At 40.3% G+C, this 19153-nt stretch overlaps 2 protein-coding genes across 3 annotated transcripts in view; both read left to right on the top strand.

Annotated features, from left to right (window-relative positions):
• tncb (tenascin Cb) overlaps positions 1 to 10162 on the top strand; it is a 64639-nt gene extending 54477 nt beyond the window's left edge. For both annotated transcript variants that reach the window (XM_015013565.2, XM_015013563.2), the window contains 8 exons: positions 295 to 438; positions 1465 to 1595; positions 1696 to 1828; positions 2520 to 2671; positions 4897 to 4993; positions 5892 to 6053; positions 7561 to 7724; positions 8789 to 10162. In XM_015013565.2, coding sequence (XP_014869051.2) covers positions 295 to 438; positions 1465 to 1595; positions 1696 to 1828; positions 2520 to 2671; positions 4897 to 4993; positions 5892 to 6053; positions 7561 to 7724; positions 8789 to 8899 — 1094 coding nt within the window. In that variant the 3' untranslated portion in view covers positions 8900 to 10162. The remainder of the gene's footprint in view (positions 1 to 294; positions 439 to 1464; positions 1596 to 1695; positions 1829 to 2519; positions 2672 to 4896; positions 4994 to 5891; positions 6054 to 7560; positions 7725 to 8788) is intronic.
• A 2132-nt stretch (positions 10163 to 12294) lies between these two features.
• LOC106933974 (beta-1,3-galactosyltransferase 2-like) lies at positions 12295 to 16267 on the top strand. Its single transcript, XM_088009129.1, has one exon. It carries the CDS (start codon positions 12551 to 12553, stop codon positions 13490 to 13492), a length of 942 nt encoding a protein of 313 aa, XP_087865255.1. The 5' UTR covers positions 12295 to 12550; the 3' UTR covers positions 13493 to 16267.
• Positions 16268 to 19153: the final 2886 nt, after the last annotated feature.

Here is a 19153-nt window from a genome sequence, read left to right as displayed (position 1 = left end):
ACTCTAACCTCTGCAGGGCCATGTTGCCATATTGCAGCTGAAGTCCCCCACTGAGTGTTAACACTAGAAAGTTTAGGTGTTTCATTGAGAAACTGAATCTTTTCTTCGTCTTCATTTACCGTTTTATGTTTTTTTTTTTTTTGTTTTTTACCTGAGCTTAACATTGGAGACCCGTCTTCAATTATCTTCACTTTAAACTCAGTTCACTGGTAACAGAATCACAGGAGTACTTGGATCTCCTACACATCCATGTCCTTGTGCTTGGTGAGAGCCTGTCTCTCGTGTGTCTCCCAGTGACTCCAGTGATGGAGCGTGTGTCTGGAAACGTGGTGGAGTTTGAGATGAGCTCGCTGAAGCCAGCTACGCTCTACACTGTGAAGGTCTACGCGGTGAGGGACTTGGCCAAGAGTGCAGCCACCACAACAGAGTTCACCACAGGTCAGTGAGACGTCCAGCCTCACATGAAGACAAAGACAGTCTGCTTCCTATTGACCTCAGTTCATTCATAACATTCATTCTCTAGTGTCTTGCCAAAGTATTCACACCCCTTGAACTTGTCTGATATTGTCATGTTTCTAAAGTAGTGATCTAAGTCATTTAAGCGCCTGTTTTAGGAAGGTGACAATATATTTTTTGATTTCAAAACCATAAACTTTAAAATATGTGCTTAGTATTTGATATGACTGACCAACACAAAGTATTGCATAACTGTGATGAGTAAAGAAACTGATGCATGACTTTCAAATCCAGTCCAGCCAGTTGCTTTTAGAAGTCGTCTGACTAAGAAGACATTTCCATGTGCTGGATTTAATCAGGAAATAAGTCTTTATTTTTTTGAATTTCTCTCTTACTTTCCATATATCTGTTTCTCTCTCGCTACTGTTGCTGTCTGAAAAAATTTAATGCTCCCAACCAAAAGCCACCAATCAGAGCCAGGAGGAGGGGCTTAGTATCATCAGTCAATCTCATGTACTCAGTGCTCAATGTGCAAATGGTAGAGAAACAAGTTACCGTAACAAGAAAACCGTTTATCCACTGTCATCGGTGGCCATGCTAACTGGCAGTAGCATTCACAAACAAGCTCTGATAGCTGCAGCGTTTCAGCGAGCAACATGGTATGGGGGGAGGGATAGCAGCGCCACACAGAGGGTGATTGACAGCACTAAGATCCACCTCCTGGCTATGATTGGTTGTAAAAGCCTGTAGGTCCACTGAGAGACGGCAGAAGAATTTGATTTTTCAGATTGTCGCATCCTATTCTGTTAAAACATAGTGACTGTTATAACAAATATGTAAAAAAACATTTTGCATAGGAGTCACATACTGAAGCTTTAACTTACTTGAAACTCCATTGGTGACATCTATAAATAACATGTAGCTGTAACGTACTGACACTGAGCTGACGGTAGAGTCTGCAGCATCCTAACACCAACAGGCCGCTCTGGCTTCCTGCTTCGTCTCCAGATGTAGACGCTCCTCAGGACCTGGCAGCTACCAACATCCAGACGGAAAGCGCCATGCTCACCTGGAAGCCTCCCCGGGCCGACATCAGTGGTTACCTCCTCCACTTTGAGTCTGCTGTCGGCACCATCCACGTGAGTTCACAGCAGAACTCCACACAAGTTGGCTTGTTCAGGTGATGTACGGCGGTCTGTGAGGGGAATCAAATGTACGAGCGAGTCTCTCTTCCCTCAGGAGGTGGTCCTGAGCCCCACTGCTGTGTCGTACAACATGGCCGACCTCAGCGCATCAACAGAATATTCAGTGAAGCTGGAAGCTCTCGCTGGTCCCAAGAGGAGCCAAGTCATCTCTACTGTCTTCACCACCAGTGAGTACAGCCCTCTGTGTGTCGAAGCAAGTACACACATATGTACATATAAAACTAAGAAAGTTTAAAAAGTAAGACACTAAAGTGTACAAACACAACATCAAATATAAGTCTGTACCTGCTTATTTAGCTTATAAACTAAATAATTGATTCAGATTAAAACATTTAGTTGGGAACTAAATATTGAGACTGTTATTTAAATATTTATGAAAGTTAAATATTTAGTTTTCAAACTAAATATTTTGTATAAAAACTAAATACTTAGCTTGACAATCAAATATTTAATTTGGAACTCTGACATTTCTAAATAAGATGAAAACATGACTGAAAAATGAACATCCATACTTTTTCTCTATCACAGGCTAAGTAATGCAAATTATTGCTGTTATTTTTTTACTGTGTAACTTTATAAATGACTCTCTCTATATAAGGCATGAATTTGTCGTGTTAATATTGCATGGTTCTAAAATGACAATTAAGATTATTATTATTATTATCATCATTATTATTATTATTATTATTATTATTATTATTATTATTATTATTATTATTATTATTATTATTATTATTACCGTGAAGCAGTCTTGCTGTAAACAGAGGTTTTTGTCACTAGATCACCTGCCTGATGCAGACTGAAACACAACGACCTTAATGGCCACTGCATTAGTATGTGATGTGTGTGTCCATGTAGCCGGCGTGCTGTACAGACACCCCAGAGACTGCTCACAGGCCCTGCTGAACGGCGACACCTCATCAGGCATGCACACCATCTACCTGGGTGGAGACGAGAACCAACCGCTGCAAGTCTACTGCGACATGAGCACCGACGGAGGCGGATGGATCGTAAGTTTATCATCATTCTGGACACGTAATGTTCTCCAATAAAATAGTAGTATTTAAAAGTCCTGAGTCATCTATATCACAACCAGTTTGTCTAATAACTTAAAGTACCGTATTTTCTGCACTATAAGACACACCTAAAAACCTTCAATTTCCTCAAAAGCCGACAGTGCGCCTTATAATTCGGTGCGCCTTATATATGGACCAATATTGAGCCACAACAGGTCTAGCAACTACGGTAAGCAGCCGCCGACTTTATTTTCGCCCAAGAAGAAGCGCGCGGTGCATGCTGGGATAGTTGTCAGAACGCTGGTTTGTTAATAAAGTTTGACAGACCTATCTACCTACCGACCTGATAATCAGGTGTCTACAGGTCATTTAGCACCACGTTCTCCACGAACATGCTGTGCGCAAACGGCGAAGGGTGACCATCATCCGGCCACGCCCCGGCCCAGTCGCGGAAGGCTCTCTTCGCTGACCGGAGTCAGACTGTTTTGTTGACATTCCTTATGTCAACAAAGTGGCTTTAGACATTCATCCGGGGTGCTTCGACTAGGGTTACCAAGGGACCAGCACCTATACATTTAAAGTCGGGAGGGAGCGGGGAAAGAGAGACAGAGACTGCGGCGGCAGCGTGTCGGTTGGTCTGTGTTACCCAGAAAGCAGTTGGGCACAATATCGCAACACCAACACCGTGAGTGAAACAATGACTGGGGCAGCCGACTATATAATGTACTCGGTACCAATTTTTTTTTTTTTGTTTTTATTATTACACATTCACACTCGTAGAGTACGGAACAAAGGGACGGGTGGCAACCCTAACTGTACCGTCAATTCTATGCGCCTTATAATGCGGTGCGCCTTATATATGAAAAAAGTTTTAAAATGGGCCATTCATTCAAGGTGCGCCTTATAATCCGGTGCGCCTAATAGTGCGGAAAATACGTTAGTCTTGGAATATTTTTCTCCACGGTTCTGAAACACCTTTCAATGGTTTTAGTTGGATCTTTGTTCTGGTTTTGTGCTTGAACAGTTGCTGAGAATATTTAGGAATATTTACATTTCTTATATGAAATGAAAATTGGTGTATCTAAAAAGGTGGAAAAAAAAATGGAAGAAAAAAAAAAGAACAAATTGAGTCCTGTCTGACCTATGGAGTTCAGGTATTGCTTAGAGTACCTCCATATGAAATAAATAATTCACTGAATGAATCAGAAGAAGTTGATCTGAGTGTTCATATGTGCAGACAGAGCATCTGCATAATGTAGCATAACATTGAGTGACCTAATCATTGGGTCACTTCTGGATTATTTGAGTAGCTCTTATGCAGATTGTGCAGCAGTGGCATGAACATATGCAAAATATGGAATCTCTATGTTGCAATGCTCATACCATGATTTTCTTTGACTTACCCAAGTATTAAAAACATGACAAATACCTAATAATGTGATAAAGGTATATTCCAGTGCCTATGTAGGAGAGTTTTATGATTTGGCCCAAAATTCATTTTAAGAAGTGGATTCTGCAGTGAAAGGAAACATTTTAAAAATCTCCTCTTTTGGATGTGACTGAATCCTGAAGTCGCCCAGGACTTCAGGATTCAGGTTCTATTGTTTCTTCTCTCAAAATGAACCAGAATCCAGCATAAAACGTCAGTGAGCAAACTCAACAGCATTAACACATAGCTTCAGGTCGATCGGTTGATATGACTTTGGCTGGAAGGACATTCAGAAAGAAAAACAGAAAAACATATAAAAATCCAGTTTTCAAACGTGCTCAGAGACAAAGTCTTGTCTTGTAATTTGATAAAATTGAAACAAAATTTTGTCATAGTAACCATCATTGCATTTGAAGGAAATCGAAGGAAATATGCCAGCCATCTCTGTGATGCATGGTGGTGGCAGCGTCATGTTGTGTGGGTGTTTTCTAGTAGAACAGACAGAATGAAAACTGCAATTACAAAACAGATAGCATCATTAGCAAAGAACATCATGAGGAAATATTGAAGGGCCAAAATAGTCACAGAGTGAAAAAAAACAAAAAAAACAAGGAAAAACAAATTTGCTGGATTGGTTGTCACAAATCCCTGATCACGCAGAAAAACTGATCAAAATACCAACATCTTAGAGAGCTATTGTTGTCTCTGCTGTTGTTTAGAAACCACAGATATTAAAACAGTTATGTCTGAAAGGTTGTTCATCCTTTTTTATACGGGGTTTGTTCTGCAGGTTTTCCTGCGACGTCAGAGTGGCAGACTGGAGTTCTTCCGCAACTGGAAGAATTATACGGCTGGTTTTGGTGACATGAACGATGAGTTCTGGCTTGGTAAGTTATTGCAAATCAATAGTAAATTAATTACATTCCCTAGAGATTTGGGCTGAATCATGTGATCAGATCTGTTCAAGAAGACTGATGTCAATTAAAAATGGAATTCCTTACAATGTGCTGCTGATGTGTTGTCATGGCATAATAATAAAGTGTGTGCTTTACTGTTATGTAATTACACTATTTTTTTAGCACTAGTGTAAAGCAATGTATTTTCTACAAACTAGAATTTAACCATGTATGGTGAGTGATTGTGGGGTTCCATTCTTAGGAAAAAAGGTGATGATAAATAAGCAGAATTATGGTTTTATGTCCCATACACAGACATCACTCGTGATCCGTAATTCTATGGTTAATGGAAACGCAGCTGGTGAGGCTATAAGAAGCTGGGGTACTAAAGGTGGATGAGTTTAAGTACCTGGGTCAACCAATCAAAGCAACATGCAGATTATAAGATGGCAGGATGGAGGCAGGCGAAGTAATCATTGGCAAAGGGTAAGCTGTGAGGGAGAATGATGTCAGTAGAAGCTGTTCTGATGGAAGGGTTGGAGAAGAAGAAACTAACACCATGACTGGACGTGATACTCAAGATCACAGTCACTGAAATGAGGACATGAGTAATGACAGCTGAGCAATTTGGAGACAGAGTTAGTGACGTTAAGACTGAGTCAGTTTGGGGAGATGGGATGTTGGTTGTGGTAAACATCTTGGACAAAGATGCTGAATATGGTGTAGCAGCAGACCAGGAAGACGACAGAGGAGGATTGTGGTTGCAGGAACAGATGATGCTGAAGGTAGAATGAGCTTAAAGGGAGGAGCTTAAAGAAGAAGGGACCCAGCATCATCAGTCTGGTTCCCACGGTGACTGACTCTGGTAAGATGCTCTTCCCTCCCTCAGGTCTGTCCAACCTGCATAAGATCACATCTGGAGGCCAATACGAGCTGCGGGTCGACCTGAGAGACAAAGGAGAGATGGCCTTCGCTCAGTATGACAGGTTCTCTGTCTCAGAACCTCGGACCCGCTACAAAGTCCATGTGGGAGGATACAGTGGCAATGCAGGTAGGGCTCCTGGCTTTCAACTGCACTTTCCATTTATTCTGACGTCTCTACATCACTTATGAAGGCCAGGTAGTCGGATTCTCCTTAAAAACAGACATGAATTTTTGGGCCAACCACCGTCTAGTCCAATTTGTGAGGAATTTTTTGACAACTGTACACTGAAGCATTTTTAATAGCAAGTTAATCCACATTTGATGCTCCAGTTAACAGACTTATTTATGGCAGCAGGATTTAACACTGTTATTATGGCATGGCAGGTACACAGCTCCACCTATCAGCAGGTCCTGCTGCAGGTCCTTTTCAGTCCTTAATCTGCCACCAGGTGGCGCAGTCGCTGTTCCTTTTATCTACAAAACTTTGCTTCCTGCTGTATTCATAGGAACACTCTGGGCCTTTTTTATCTTTGTGTTTATTACTTGTTTGTGCAAGGCAATGGTTTCTTCTTGAAAATTTTTGAACAAGTCTTTCAGCTTAGCCAAATTTTCAGCCTGCATTTAACTGTTACCGTCAACAGCTGAAGTCATTCTGGTGTATCTAGTTGTAGTTGATTAAAAATTGAGTTTTCGCCAGTCAGTCTAGTTTGTAGTGAGGGATCAACAACGATGCTCTGGGCTAGATGTTACAGAGATCTTATAGGGCCCAGGCTCTAGCCCTGGGGCCCACTTCTGTTTTAAATCAGTTAATTATTTATTTTCTTATAATTAATCACAATGGTTCTAGATCATGAGAGCCCAGACTTCAGTCAGGAAGAAACAGTCAGAATAGTCTCAAAGTCAGGCAGCAAAACCCTGTGTTGGGGTCACAGATCAAAGACAAATCACTGGAGTGGGTCAACAAATATCAGAGTGGTTGTGAATGAGAGTTTGTCTACTGAATCAGAGACAAACTCAGGCTACAGAGGAATGCAGTCTGACAGGTTAAACAAAGCAGCAGAACGAAAGATTAAAGACACCACCATCACTTGAGGCATCAGCAGTCTACTTTTTATGTTTTCCGAGAAGCTTCTAAAAACACCTTCACTTTGTTTGATTCTTTGTTTTAAACTTTATCACCTCTTTTTAACCACATCTCCATGCTGTGTTCTGTCCCGACTGTCTGCTCACCAGGCTTCAGTTGCCTTATGTTGTATATTTTTGCCACTGATTAAATTTAAATGATTTTTTTTTTTTGCAAATGCCTCAAGAGCACATTTGCTGTGAAACGGTGCAATAAATGTAAACTATTTGATTTGAACTATATGATTTAATGGAACCAAATCATTTCTCCTGAAACATCATTCTGTTAACATCATACTGACAATCGTAAAGCGTACATAGTACGCACTTACCAGATAAGATAACTGATCAACAAAGTCTCTTGTTATTTTGGCTTCAATACTTAAAGAACAATGGTTAAGTCCTCTGAACAGCTGATGAGCCGTCAGATTAACATGCCATCTATTACTGGAGCAGCTCAGATACTTTCATGTTATTGTATGTGTTCCTTATAAAATCTGCGTGTTTCCTAGGTGACTCTATGACCTACCATCATGGCCGCCCATTCTCCACCTATGACCATGACAACGACATTGCCGTGACCAACTGTGCTCTGTCCTATAAGGGAGCCTTTTGGTACAAAAATTGTCACCGGGTCAACCTGATGGGTCGCTATGGAGACAACAGCCACAGCAAGGTACAGCAGGGTTCAGTTCAACACAGACAGATTGAGTTTGTATTTTATTTAATTTTTTTTTCAATTAACTCATATAAAGAAAGGTCAAACAAAGTCAAAAATAAAATGAAATCTGTTTAGGGACAATGTACCCGATCCATAAGGACAGATCTATTCAGACTAACTCTACGCTTTATGCTCTGAGTGATGTCATGCTAATTTTACATTATATTTAGAATTCTTAATTCCAAAAACCTTCTTTCAAATGGTTCAGAAATTCCAGTGAATTTTTTACATGTTTGACTAACAGCCGATTGTTTTTGTCAGTTTTAGTTCCTTTATTATTTATTTATACATTGGCTCATCTACTCCTGGTTGCACTGATAGAACATATTAAAGTTGTCTTGTTTTCACATGTCTGATCAAGCTTGTGAAGTTATTGGTGTATTTCACTGTACTGTACTGGTGCAGCATTGTCAGATAAATGTGTGATTCAGTACATTTATGGCTGTGTTTAAAACAAGAAACGTTTTAAGAAAGGTCAGCTGTTTTTCTGTATCGGCTCAGTATCGTAAGCGAAAAAAGTAGATTGGATCATCCTTAGTCCTGACCTCAAATAGATTTAATAAATCTGACCCAACGTCAATGTCTGACCTCACAAATGCTTTTCTGAAAGAATTGTCAAAAATGATCATGAAGCCACTCCTAAGCCTTATGGGAAGTAATTCTAGAGGAGCCACAGTGTGGCCTGGTAGTATGGTAGACCCAGTGGTTTAAGAACAGGATGTTACTCAGTTTTGTGTGAGTGTGTGGGCAGTCTAGCAATTTTTTTAGCATTCAGGAGGATTGGTGTCTTCAAGAAATTCTTGCTGACTTCTCTTCAAGGTCACCTCCTCTCTAAACACCTTACATGTCAGTGTGCATGTATTGCAGTTCCTAACTGATAGCGGAGGCTGCCAAAGCACTAAAAGCTGTCCTAGCAATTTGTCTTCTACTAATCTAAACATGTACCTGTAAAAGAAACTAAGCTACTTTGCTTTCTCTCAGTTCCTGCTCATCCCTCTACCCTGCCCTTTCTTCCTCAGGGCGTAAACTGGTTCCACTGGAAAGGCCACGAACACTCTATCGAGTTTGCCGAGATGAAGATCCGTCCGTCCAACTTCAGAAATCTGGAAGGAAGGAGGAAACGGTCTTAAATGACCCGGAGAGCACCGCCTCCACCACCACAACCATCATCATCAACAACAAAACACTACATCTGTGTGTGCCCCTCCACCTGTCCAACACATTCTCCACACACAACAACCCTGCAGCAACCAAAGCCTTCAACAAGACCCCTCCAAACACAGCGTACCTCCCCACCCCATTACCCACCCCACAGAGGTCTGCCTGTTAAAGATGGTTGTTAATGCAAAAAAAATGCATTTTAATTTCCTTCCACATAGCGTCTACTCTCACACCAAAGACAGTAACTCCACCTCAGCAGTTTCTAACCCACTCTGCTGCGTTAGCGGGGATGTGCACCAACAACTCGGGCATTACGTTGTGTAGAGTCATCGACACCAGCTCTCATTACGCTCACGCATCTGGAGTCTTACACAACAGAACTGTATGTTTACATCACAGTTTGGGTGATTCATTCTGCTGCTTGTATAAAACTGTTCATGTCTGATTCACACATCTGAAAACAGATATTTGTCAGACCACACAGAGCTTCACCTGACTCGACATCTGTTTGTCTTCATGTGACGTTAACTAAATCAGTTTCATTTCATTCCTCCCAGAGAACCTGCTACCACTCCCTCCCCCAGCAGCCAAAAAATACATAAATAAATCAAAAAAACAATCATGAAAAAGGTCTCCTCCCATTTTCTCAAGAAAGGCAACAACGTTTCTGCTCCTGACCTGGCCCCCTGCAGGCGGCACGCTGCAACTACAGTATTCTGCTTGAAAACAAGTTGAAGAATAGAGGAAGAAGTATGTTTTTTTTTCTATCATGAATCCGAGGCAGGACCTATCACTCAGTATATAATGGCAAGCGGTGATTACATTTTTTTTTGTTGTATCTTTTTTGCAAAATGTGAATATAGTACTTATATGTGGATCAAGAGAATGTTTTTGTGATGCTTGAAACGTAAACATTTTAAAAAGGCCAATTTTAATTAAATTTCAGTGTTCATAGTAAAGTCTCCATGATTCTTTTGGATATTAAAAAAAAAAAAAAAAAAAGATTAGTGTTTGGACCGGCCAAAACTAGTAAACTAGTTAATCTTTGTACCCTTCCATCACCCCAACCCCCCTCCTGCTCTTGCAGGACACTAAACCACTGACCTTCTAAAGAATGCCTGTGTAAATTAAGTTTGTTTTGATTGTTTCGTCTGTTTAGAACCGGGTGAACTACAGGTGTGTCTCTGTAAACTGTTAAAGAATAAAACCGTCTGGTTGAAAGACAAATTTGATTTTTGATTCAAGTTCTGCTTTTTTATTTCTGCAATTTTACCTACACATCACAATCCCTCCCACAAATACAGCTTACTACATTTGTAGGAACTTGTCGATTAACTAACAGCAGTTTAGAGTGCAGCACAGGTAACATGATCATTTTACTACTGAAACCAAGTAAAGCCACAAAAAGGCATAAAATATGACAAATAACCTTCACAAAACTTTAACTGGCCAAAACATTTTTAGATTCTACTTAATCTATTATTAAATAGATGAGTCATCAAGACTTAGGAACCATTTGAAAACTAAAAATTTAAGAATTATTTATCATTCACAGATTTTTCTCTTAAGATTCCCTTAAAAATGACAAGAGATGGAGATGTATCATATTCTGAGCTTCTACCTTTAAAAACGTTCCACTAAGATCTGATCTTTACTAGATGGTAAAGTATCTTAAAATCAATCTTATGTGAAAAACATAATTTTCCAACCTGTATTATTAGCTAAAAAAAACAAAGATAAAGTTAAATGGAAAAGGAATACATGCACTTTATAATGAAATAGCTTGTAGAAGCATTTTTATTTCTGTCAAGAACATCTAAAGTAATCAGATCTATGTTGTGATGGATCTGATTATTAAGGGCTTTACAAGTGAGAAGGAACGTTTCAAATCTGATGTCTCTTCTTGATCCAGTCGCTTTGGATCAACCTGATAGTAAAGAATCACAGTATTCCAGCCTTGAAGTAACTTTATTTTCTTTTTCAGCTACTCAGTTGCAGACCTGCTGCTTTATTTACAAAGCTGACCCAGTTTGAGCTTCAGCTGTTTGACACATGATCTCACATTTTACTCTAGCTTACAGCAGAATTCAGGGTTGGCTCGATAACAGAAAGGCACAAGAGCTCATGACTGCAGGTGATTGACTGCAGGTGATTGTTCAGGCATATATTTGTTTCTCCAAACATGGCCCCATGGATCAAATTTTTATCTCATATGTTTAAAGGATATCACTCCAGAAACCTTAATCCTTTTCAGAGCAGACCTCCTGGAAATGCTTCCAAACAAGTCATTCTGATTATTGACTCTCTACATGTCCTGTCATGTGTTTTAATATGCAACATGCAGCCGAGTCTGATCTTATTATTGCATGGTCTGACCCTGGGGTGAATTTCCTGGAACCATTTTCATAACTCTTCTTTCTTTCTCTAGACGAAAGAACCTCAGATTGCATAAGCATTCTCAGACTGATGAAGAGCAGCAGCTGCTTCACTTAGGTCATTACTGATATCTTTCTATCTTGACATTGTGTATTATGTACTGATCTGTGTGTTTTAGAGTAGCAAAGTGCTCAAATGTCCAGGATTTATTTCATAAAAAAATGTCACACTTTTTGAGTATCACTTATTAACGTGACTGGAATTTAGAATCACAAGATTAAAATATTACCTCTAAATTATTATATAAACCAGAACTGTGGTGCTGGTTTATATCCATAATATTAGATTTAATTAAAAGGAAGTGAATGTCAGATGCAGGTTTCCAGAAAGTCACATGCATTAATTTTGAAGGTGCTTCCTGATGAGGCTTATTTGTCAGATTAAAAGCATATTTTAAAATAACCCACATTCCTGTATTGTGATTATTATTATTTCTTTTTTGATCTGAAATTATTTTAAATGTCATGTTTTCACCAACTGTTAGCAAAAAACCATAATAATCAACAGGAGTAAAGACAACTCCAGTGTGTATAGGCAACTTATTTAATGTTTCACTTAGTTATAAGGTTCCTGAAAAAATGAGATTCCAGTGTTAGTCTTGAAACAAAGAAACGAAGAAAGACAAAAAAGAAAAAAGAGAGAAATCAGGGTATTTCATGACAAATACCTTAATTTCATGTATTACTCATCTTAGTGTTACTTTTCTGATATTTTCTTCAACATTTATTTGAGAATAAATAAATAAATGTTATTTTTTAGAGGTGTGTACATCATATCTCTCATGTTGTTTTACTTTGTTTTTTGTTTTTTTGTTTTTTTCTGAACGCATCATTTCCTCCATTAATTTAGCATAAACGATTTTCGAAAAGCAGTGCAGTACTCTACTGACTGATTTGATCTGAAATGAGAGTGACTCCCTGTGTTTCTAGAGTTGGAAGTATAGCTTGTGGGCATGCCTCACCCACGGCAGCAGCTGCAACCGTTTCCTGAGCTCAAAGGTCTCCTCCCTCTGCTTCAGTCGGATATTGCGTCGCCTGCAGAGGTTTTCCTGTTTCTCCGTGTCGGGTCGGACCGGACCGGACTGGACAGGACAGCGAAAAAAGTTCGTGGGCGTGTCCGGTCTCGCGGCAGTTTTCTGGGAACCATGAAAGCCTCGCGCACGGAGGGTTGAGGAGCTCGCGGCGATGCGAAGGTTGGTGAAGTTCCTCTGTGCCTCAGTTCTCCTGCTCCTCTCCGCTCTCTACCTCCTCGGTTCAGTCAGACACACCGCCAAGACGAACCCCCTTCCTGCGGAGGAGTACCGCCTCATCTCCCCGCTCACCTACCGCTACCTCCTGAACCAGCCGCAGGTGTGCCTGGGCAGAAACCCCTTTCTGGTCTTCCTGGTTCCGGTCGCGCCTCAAGAGGCAGAAGCCAGGCAGGCCGTGAGGAGGACATGGGGGGCTCCAGGTAGCGACACTCTCACCCTTTTCTTCTTGGGGCTGCCAAAGGGGGCGCTGCTGACACCCCTTCAGAGAGTCCTGGAGAAGGAAAGTCAGCAGCATGGAGACATCATACAGATGGACTTCTTGGACAGTTACCAGAACCTGACGATAAAGACGATGATGATGATGAAGTGGCTGGCTGACCACTGCCCCAACTCCTCCTACGCCATGAAGGTGGACTCTGACATTTTCGTCAATGTGTTTTACCTCATCCAACGCCTCAGGAGTTCCCCCAGGGTGGGCTTCATCACCGGGTCGGTGATCCGGGACGGCAGCCCCAGGAGGGACCCCAGCAGCAAGTGGTATCTATCTAAGGAGCTGTACCTCGAAGACAGCTTCCCGCCTTACGTGTCTGGAGCTGGCTATGTGTTTTCCACAGACCTGGCTGCCAGGGTCTCCTGGGCCTCCAGGTTTGTACGAGTGATTCCTCTAGAGGACGTCTACGTGGGCTTGTGTCTGCGTGTGCTGGGGGTCCGGCCAGTGTACTCCTACAGCCTGCCACGCTTCAGGAGTCTTTTTGAGGTCCGAAAGCTGGAGTATGACAGGTGCACCTTTGCCGGACTCATCATTGTGAACAAGTTTAAGCCATCAGAGCTGCTGCAAGTGTGGCAGGACTTTTCTAAAGGCCATGCCGCCTGCTGACCGCCTACAGTGTTCGCTTCCCTGTGAAACCAACTAATAGCTGGCTGGAAAGGATAAAAGCCATAAAAAATTATGATAGTCATTTAAATGTGTTGACAGCAGTTATTTAATATGTCGAAATGGAATAATGAATAATGAGGTAAAGAAAAGCCATTTAAAATGAATCCACTCCCAAGTTCCAGGACTTGAATTGCATTTACTAACTTTTCACAGTGACTCATTGTGTGACTGGTAAGTCAGCGTGCCTTCCTCCTGTTGCAAGTGTGTTTATTTTACACCAAAGACTGTAACAAAGCTTCCTTTTAGAGATTACCTATTGCATAATAATGAGGCGTGTGCCTTTTGTTTGGGTGTGAACCTGTGTTTAAGTGCCTGAGTGATGGATAACAGGAGAGTTCTGGGCCTCATGGAAGAACGTGTTCAGATAGTTTCCTTTATCATTCGTTTTTCTCTGAATGTTTTTGTCTTTGTCTTTATTCTCTAGTCGTGTGTTCTGATTCTGAATCCTTGTTGGGTTCAGTGACTAATAAAATCCAACAGATTTAGACTATTTACTTACAGCTGACTGTGAGTAGAGCATAGGAAAATTACTTCATTACACTGAAGCTTCCTCTTGGTGGGTAGAAATAGACACATGGACAAACCAAAAGTAGAAACGATTAAAACATGGCAGCTGGAGTAAAAAGACCCAACACTTGTTCCATTTCATTCAGAGCTGAACAATATATAGAAATGCAGTTATCATCACAGTATCTGTGTGTACAGTACTGCAAAAAAAAAAAAGACTGCTCTGATGCAATATTTAGGAGAAGTGTGATGCGTTCTCTCTTTTAATGCACACACTATGTCAGGCTCAAGGGGAAGTGGTCGAGACATTGTGTGAGATGGTGAAGAAAGAAAAGTGACCTGAAAATGAGAGCTAATGTTCCTAGTGCCCCAATATTCAAAACACCTGGGCCCCTAATCACCTCATGATGGGTGGACAGTATAAAGGGAGACTCTCTCACCTGGTTGCCTTATGTTGGCATTTGGTCACATGTCGTTGGGAAGGTCGCTTGTGTAGCGTGCAGGTCTAAAACTCTTAACATCAAAACCACTGGAAGTCTCCTGCTTGGTACTGGGGTGTGGCTCCAATTCACCCTCCCCAGTGCAGTTTAACGTAAAATGGCTGATCCTCCCGCTGTGGGCCGGAAAGTATTCTCTGGTTGGGATGGAGTCATCCAGCTCTGCTCCGACACTGCTGCAGCTCACTGGAGACCCTGCTGTTTTGTTTCACTGCTTGGTTTCATTTTTTTGTTTAGTTTACCTTATTTCATTGTTTGACTTTGTTTCATTTTTGTAACTGCTTTGTTTAATTTGTTTTGTCTCGTTTGGTTTCTTAGTTTTGGGTCTTTTTGGTTTAATTTTTTTACTTTGGAGCATTCTGTTTTGTGTGCCCTCCAGCCTTGCTGCAGGTAGCAGCCTTGGGTTCTTTTAGATTATTCTATTAAAGCATTGATATTTTTAATTGGTTATGTGGGGCAGAGTATCAGATTCATACCTTAGTGTCGCCACACTAGACGATGCTTAGACCTGCTGCTGGTGTAAAGTACATCTGCTCAGCTTATAAACTTGCAGTCACCAGCTCAGCTGACTTATGTGTTTGCTGCTTGGATGCAATATATGATAAATTATATTTTAGGTGGAATAAAACTCTTCTCTTCAATAATATATTAGGTCAACTGGACGGTCTTTCATTGTGTTTCATTAACACACATGAAATAAGCCTCAGTGAGCAGGATGCTAAAGCTCAAGGAGGACAATAAGGACTTTGTGATGATGCAAAAGTAAGAGATGTGAGGAAAATATAGCTTAATCACAGTCATTATGATTATGGCAACATGCAACAGGAATATCTCTGCTTTCTGCTTTTTTTCATATCTTGCAGCGTCGAGGTTTACAAAGGTTTTTAAAAGCTCCGATTTCAAAGCTGCTCACATTTTCCGTACCTGTGGTTTGAATCCTTTAGGAGCATAAAGTGATGTAGCGCTGTCCCTCCCCAACCAGTTGCTGCCCACTGCCAGTCAACAGTAAAAGACGTTTTTATTTTTGAACAACAAAAACAAATGTGACTGTCTGGAAATATTAAAACAATTAGGCCATGTTAAACATTTATATTTCAATGCAGACAGCTGGAGTCCCCATATATTTAGTCTTTCTTGAAGCAGAGCTGAATATAAACATTATTGTTCTTGCATGAGGCCCAGCATATTAAAACAATCTGAAAAATTCTGTCAGAATATTTGAACATACCTGCTGTAACATCAGGTTTGATACCTATCTTTGCATTTACTGCATATTCAGATGCTGTACTCACTGGGGTTTATAAAAACAACCAGCAGGTGGCGGTGTAATCCAAATGATAAAATGGAGATTGCTGATTCATATCATTTGTTCACCTGCAAGGAAGTTATGCCTTAGGTAGATTAATGAAAAAAAAATGTATTATTGTTATTGTGTGTGTTTGTGCTGTAAACCAAACTGCTTCATGATTTTATACATCGGGGTTTTCATCATATCTCATTCAGTTTCTTGGTGAAGGAACATCATCATCTGTGATTGGCTGCTGTTCTGCTCTGACCAGGAGGTCTGCTGATAAATGCTGTTTCCTAACTCACCAAATAAATGCCTCAGGAACATTTTAAAACCAGTTTTCTTATGCAAGTTTCCGCCTTGGCAGAGTAAAGTTGTATCTGGTTGATAAAGATAAGTGTAAATAAATGGAACTGTGCATAAGTCTCAGTCTTGGTTTTTATTAGCTTGTTTCAATGTCACACATTCCTAACAGTCATCTACGGTGCTCTAGGAGATGTTCTTGGAAAAATTCTTTCATTTTATAAAATGTTATTCTCTACAATCTCATTCAGTTTGCTTCAATTTGATCGTCATAGGAACAAGAAAGTACACCTGCAGCCTGAGGTACTGGGTTCATTTCCACAAATAACAGAAAGCTTCTGGAAGAGTCAAGTGTTTACCATCCTCATGTCTAACATTCCAATGGAAAACACCTGTAAGCATCAATCACTGCCACAGATTCTTAACTGGAACTTTTACTCGACCATTCTAACACAGAAATATACTCTTATCTAAAATATTCCATTATAGTTCTGTATAACTCCCTCTAGTGTCAATATCCAGCTGAAAGGTGTAATAAGTCCTGTTGGAATGAAATGTGTTCTATAAATTAGAGGAACATGTCAAAGTGGTTTGAATTTCTCTTGCTCTGGCAGAAAGAAGCCATGACAAGTCAGAACATGCAAAGCAATTTTTTTTCTGATGTGATTTCAGACCCTCTGACAGGGCTGCAATGTTCGATTTTCACCACATGAGGGCACTTCAGTACAATATTTCGAAACATACCACATTTCATTTCTCTTTTTTTATTTTTTACACAAGTTTGCATGTTGGCCATTGGTAACAGATTTCAAAACATCTTATTTATAAATATAATAAAATTGTCCGTCCAACTCATTCCCATCAGCTCTCAGTTCCATAATGATCTAAAGGTAAATGAAAGTTGGAGTTGTTAAAAAAGGGATTCAGTGAATGTGGAGATTTTCTGTGAAATGTCTTCTCCAGTAACTCTTAGAGGTTTTATGTACCGCAGGGGAAGTATTCTAATTGTAGTATTTATTATTGTTGACACCACACTGATTTACAGAAGAAGAAAAGACATGGTGAAGTTGGCAGAGGAGTTAACATCAGTTAGTATTTATTGTAAATGTACCTGGGAGGGAATCCTGAAATAACTGCTGTAGTATCACATTGAATGTGTAAAAGGACTTCATACAAGTTCATTATTGCTGCATTTGTGTCAAAGGAAGTGACATAGTTTCATATCTGGCCATGTGTAAGCTCACTTAAAGTCTGGTAAAAAACAACAAACAAAAAAAAACAGCTACTTGTTCCAAGAATACCCTTTACATCGTCCAGAGGATCTGGACCCTCTGCTATTGAGAAATGATCGCTTGCTGTTGAAGTTTGTAACAACTGGATCTGATTTTACCCAATCGGTAATGTTTGGCCATGGTGTATGTTATGCACCACCTCATTGAAGCTTACCAGAAACTGTGTTGTAAACAACCCTTATGGGAGTTGGGTCATGACAGCTCTGCCAGCAATAAAATGTCTTAAACATTCCTCTTGCTCCGACTGACACTGTTCAATATGTGGTCAACACAGACATTCAACTGCAGAAATCAAACTCGATGGGAAAATTGCGAAGGAAGCCAATTGCCAGGAAGCATCATCTACCCACTGACATGGGTATGATACTTCCTGTCTCCTACAGAAAGGTTCTTGTGGGTTTATGTGGTTTAGTTGAAGAATAATTAGTGCAGTTACCTGAAAACATCCTGGAATTGTGTTGGCCATAGGATGTAAGTGGTGTACTGTCTTTTTCCTCTGCCTGTTTTTACAGAAATGCCCTTAATGTTTACAGAAACATTAGAAATAAAATGGAGATGTGGAGAAAGGGAAAAGGTAAACAGCTTTAAAAGCTGCTGCTGATGATTACAGCGGCGTAACCGGTGAGTGGGCTCAGAAACAAACGCCTCGGGACTCATTATTCACCACAGTGACTGAGTGTTGGCAGACATGAACCTCAGCAGACCTTTAACATGCCAGGCAGCTCTGAATCCACTTGGGTACAGGAGACAGGTACCTGCTCTGGAAATGTCCTCCCTCCTCAAAGTTATTGTTGCTTGGTTCAGAAGAATCCAGTATATTTAAATATGATCCCTGCAAGTCATTAGCCTAATTGATCCATATTTTGTATTCATCCCTGTCCACAGTGTCTGTTTGCGTGGTGTTTCTGTGCTCTCTGCTAGACTGTAATCATTTCCCTTGCTGACTGAGTGGGAGTTTAACTCTCTAATGCTCCCACCTCTTATATCCTGATCAACACAAACAGCTGCCACTGCTTTCTGCTTCTTATGATTGATATATTCTCATCTAGACATGGAACTCACCTGTTGCCTAGAAGCTTATCTCACTAAACATCTCAGGAGATTACTCCGTTCCCAAGGTGCTCTGGGAAAAGATGAGAATTTGGGTTGAAGAGTAGAGGTGGGGGGATCGATCCGAAATATCGATACTGATACTAAGTCAGTATCGATTCTGGGATGGTAAGATCAATACTTTTAGTTTCAGATTGAATTTATTTTATCTAGTGTCTAAACTTTTATTTTTGTTTATTTGCTCTCAAGTTATATTTTTTGCAGTGTAGTTGGGAAACAATTTGCACACAGATCATGTTGATATGTTAGTAGAGTATCTTATAGATAGCTACAAACTTTGTCCAAATTCTGTCCAAGGTTTGAATAAAAATAAATCAAAGGAAAAACACAACGGGTCTGAAGTTTGATGATATATCAAATTTAAATCAAAAGTATTGGTATTAGCAACACAATCCCTGTATTTACTTGGTATTGGATCAATACTAAAGCAGTCAGTATCACACACCTGAATAGCAGAGGTCACTAACTTTGTACAGTGTATATCTATATACCTCCAAACTCCATGTGAGCTCAAGAAAAGTGTGTAAAAATGATCCTTTTTGATAAAGATTCCAGATACAGTAGCTTATTTCATCTCAAGTTCTCTGCTATGCTGCCACCAGGC

This window comes from Poecilia mexicana, unplaced genomic scaffold (assembly GCF_051168715.1).
Source record: "Poecilia mexicana isolate PSO_F unplaced genomic scaffold, ASM5116871v1 scaffold_9, whole genome shotgun sequence".
In the NCBI taxonomy this organism is placed as follows: Eukaryota; Metazoa; Chordata; class Actinopteri; order Cyprinodontiformes; family Poeciliidae; genus Poecilia; species Poecilia mexicana.
This window is presented reverse-complemented; position numbering and strand designations above follow the sequence as displayed.

Excerpts from the sequence above, each read along its gene's own strand:
- LOC106933974 (XM_088009129.1), top strand. The coding sequence starts at position 12,551 with ATGCGAAGGTTGGTGAAGTTCCTCTGTGCCTCAGTTCTCCTGCTCCTC.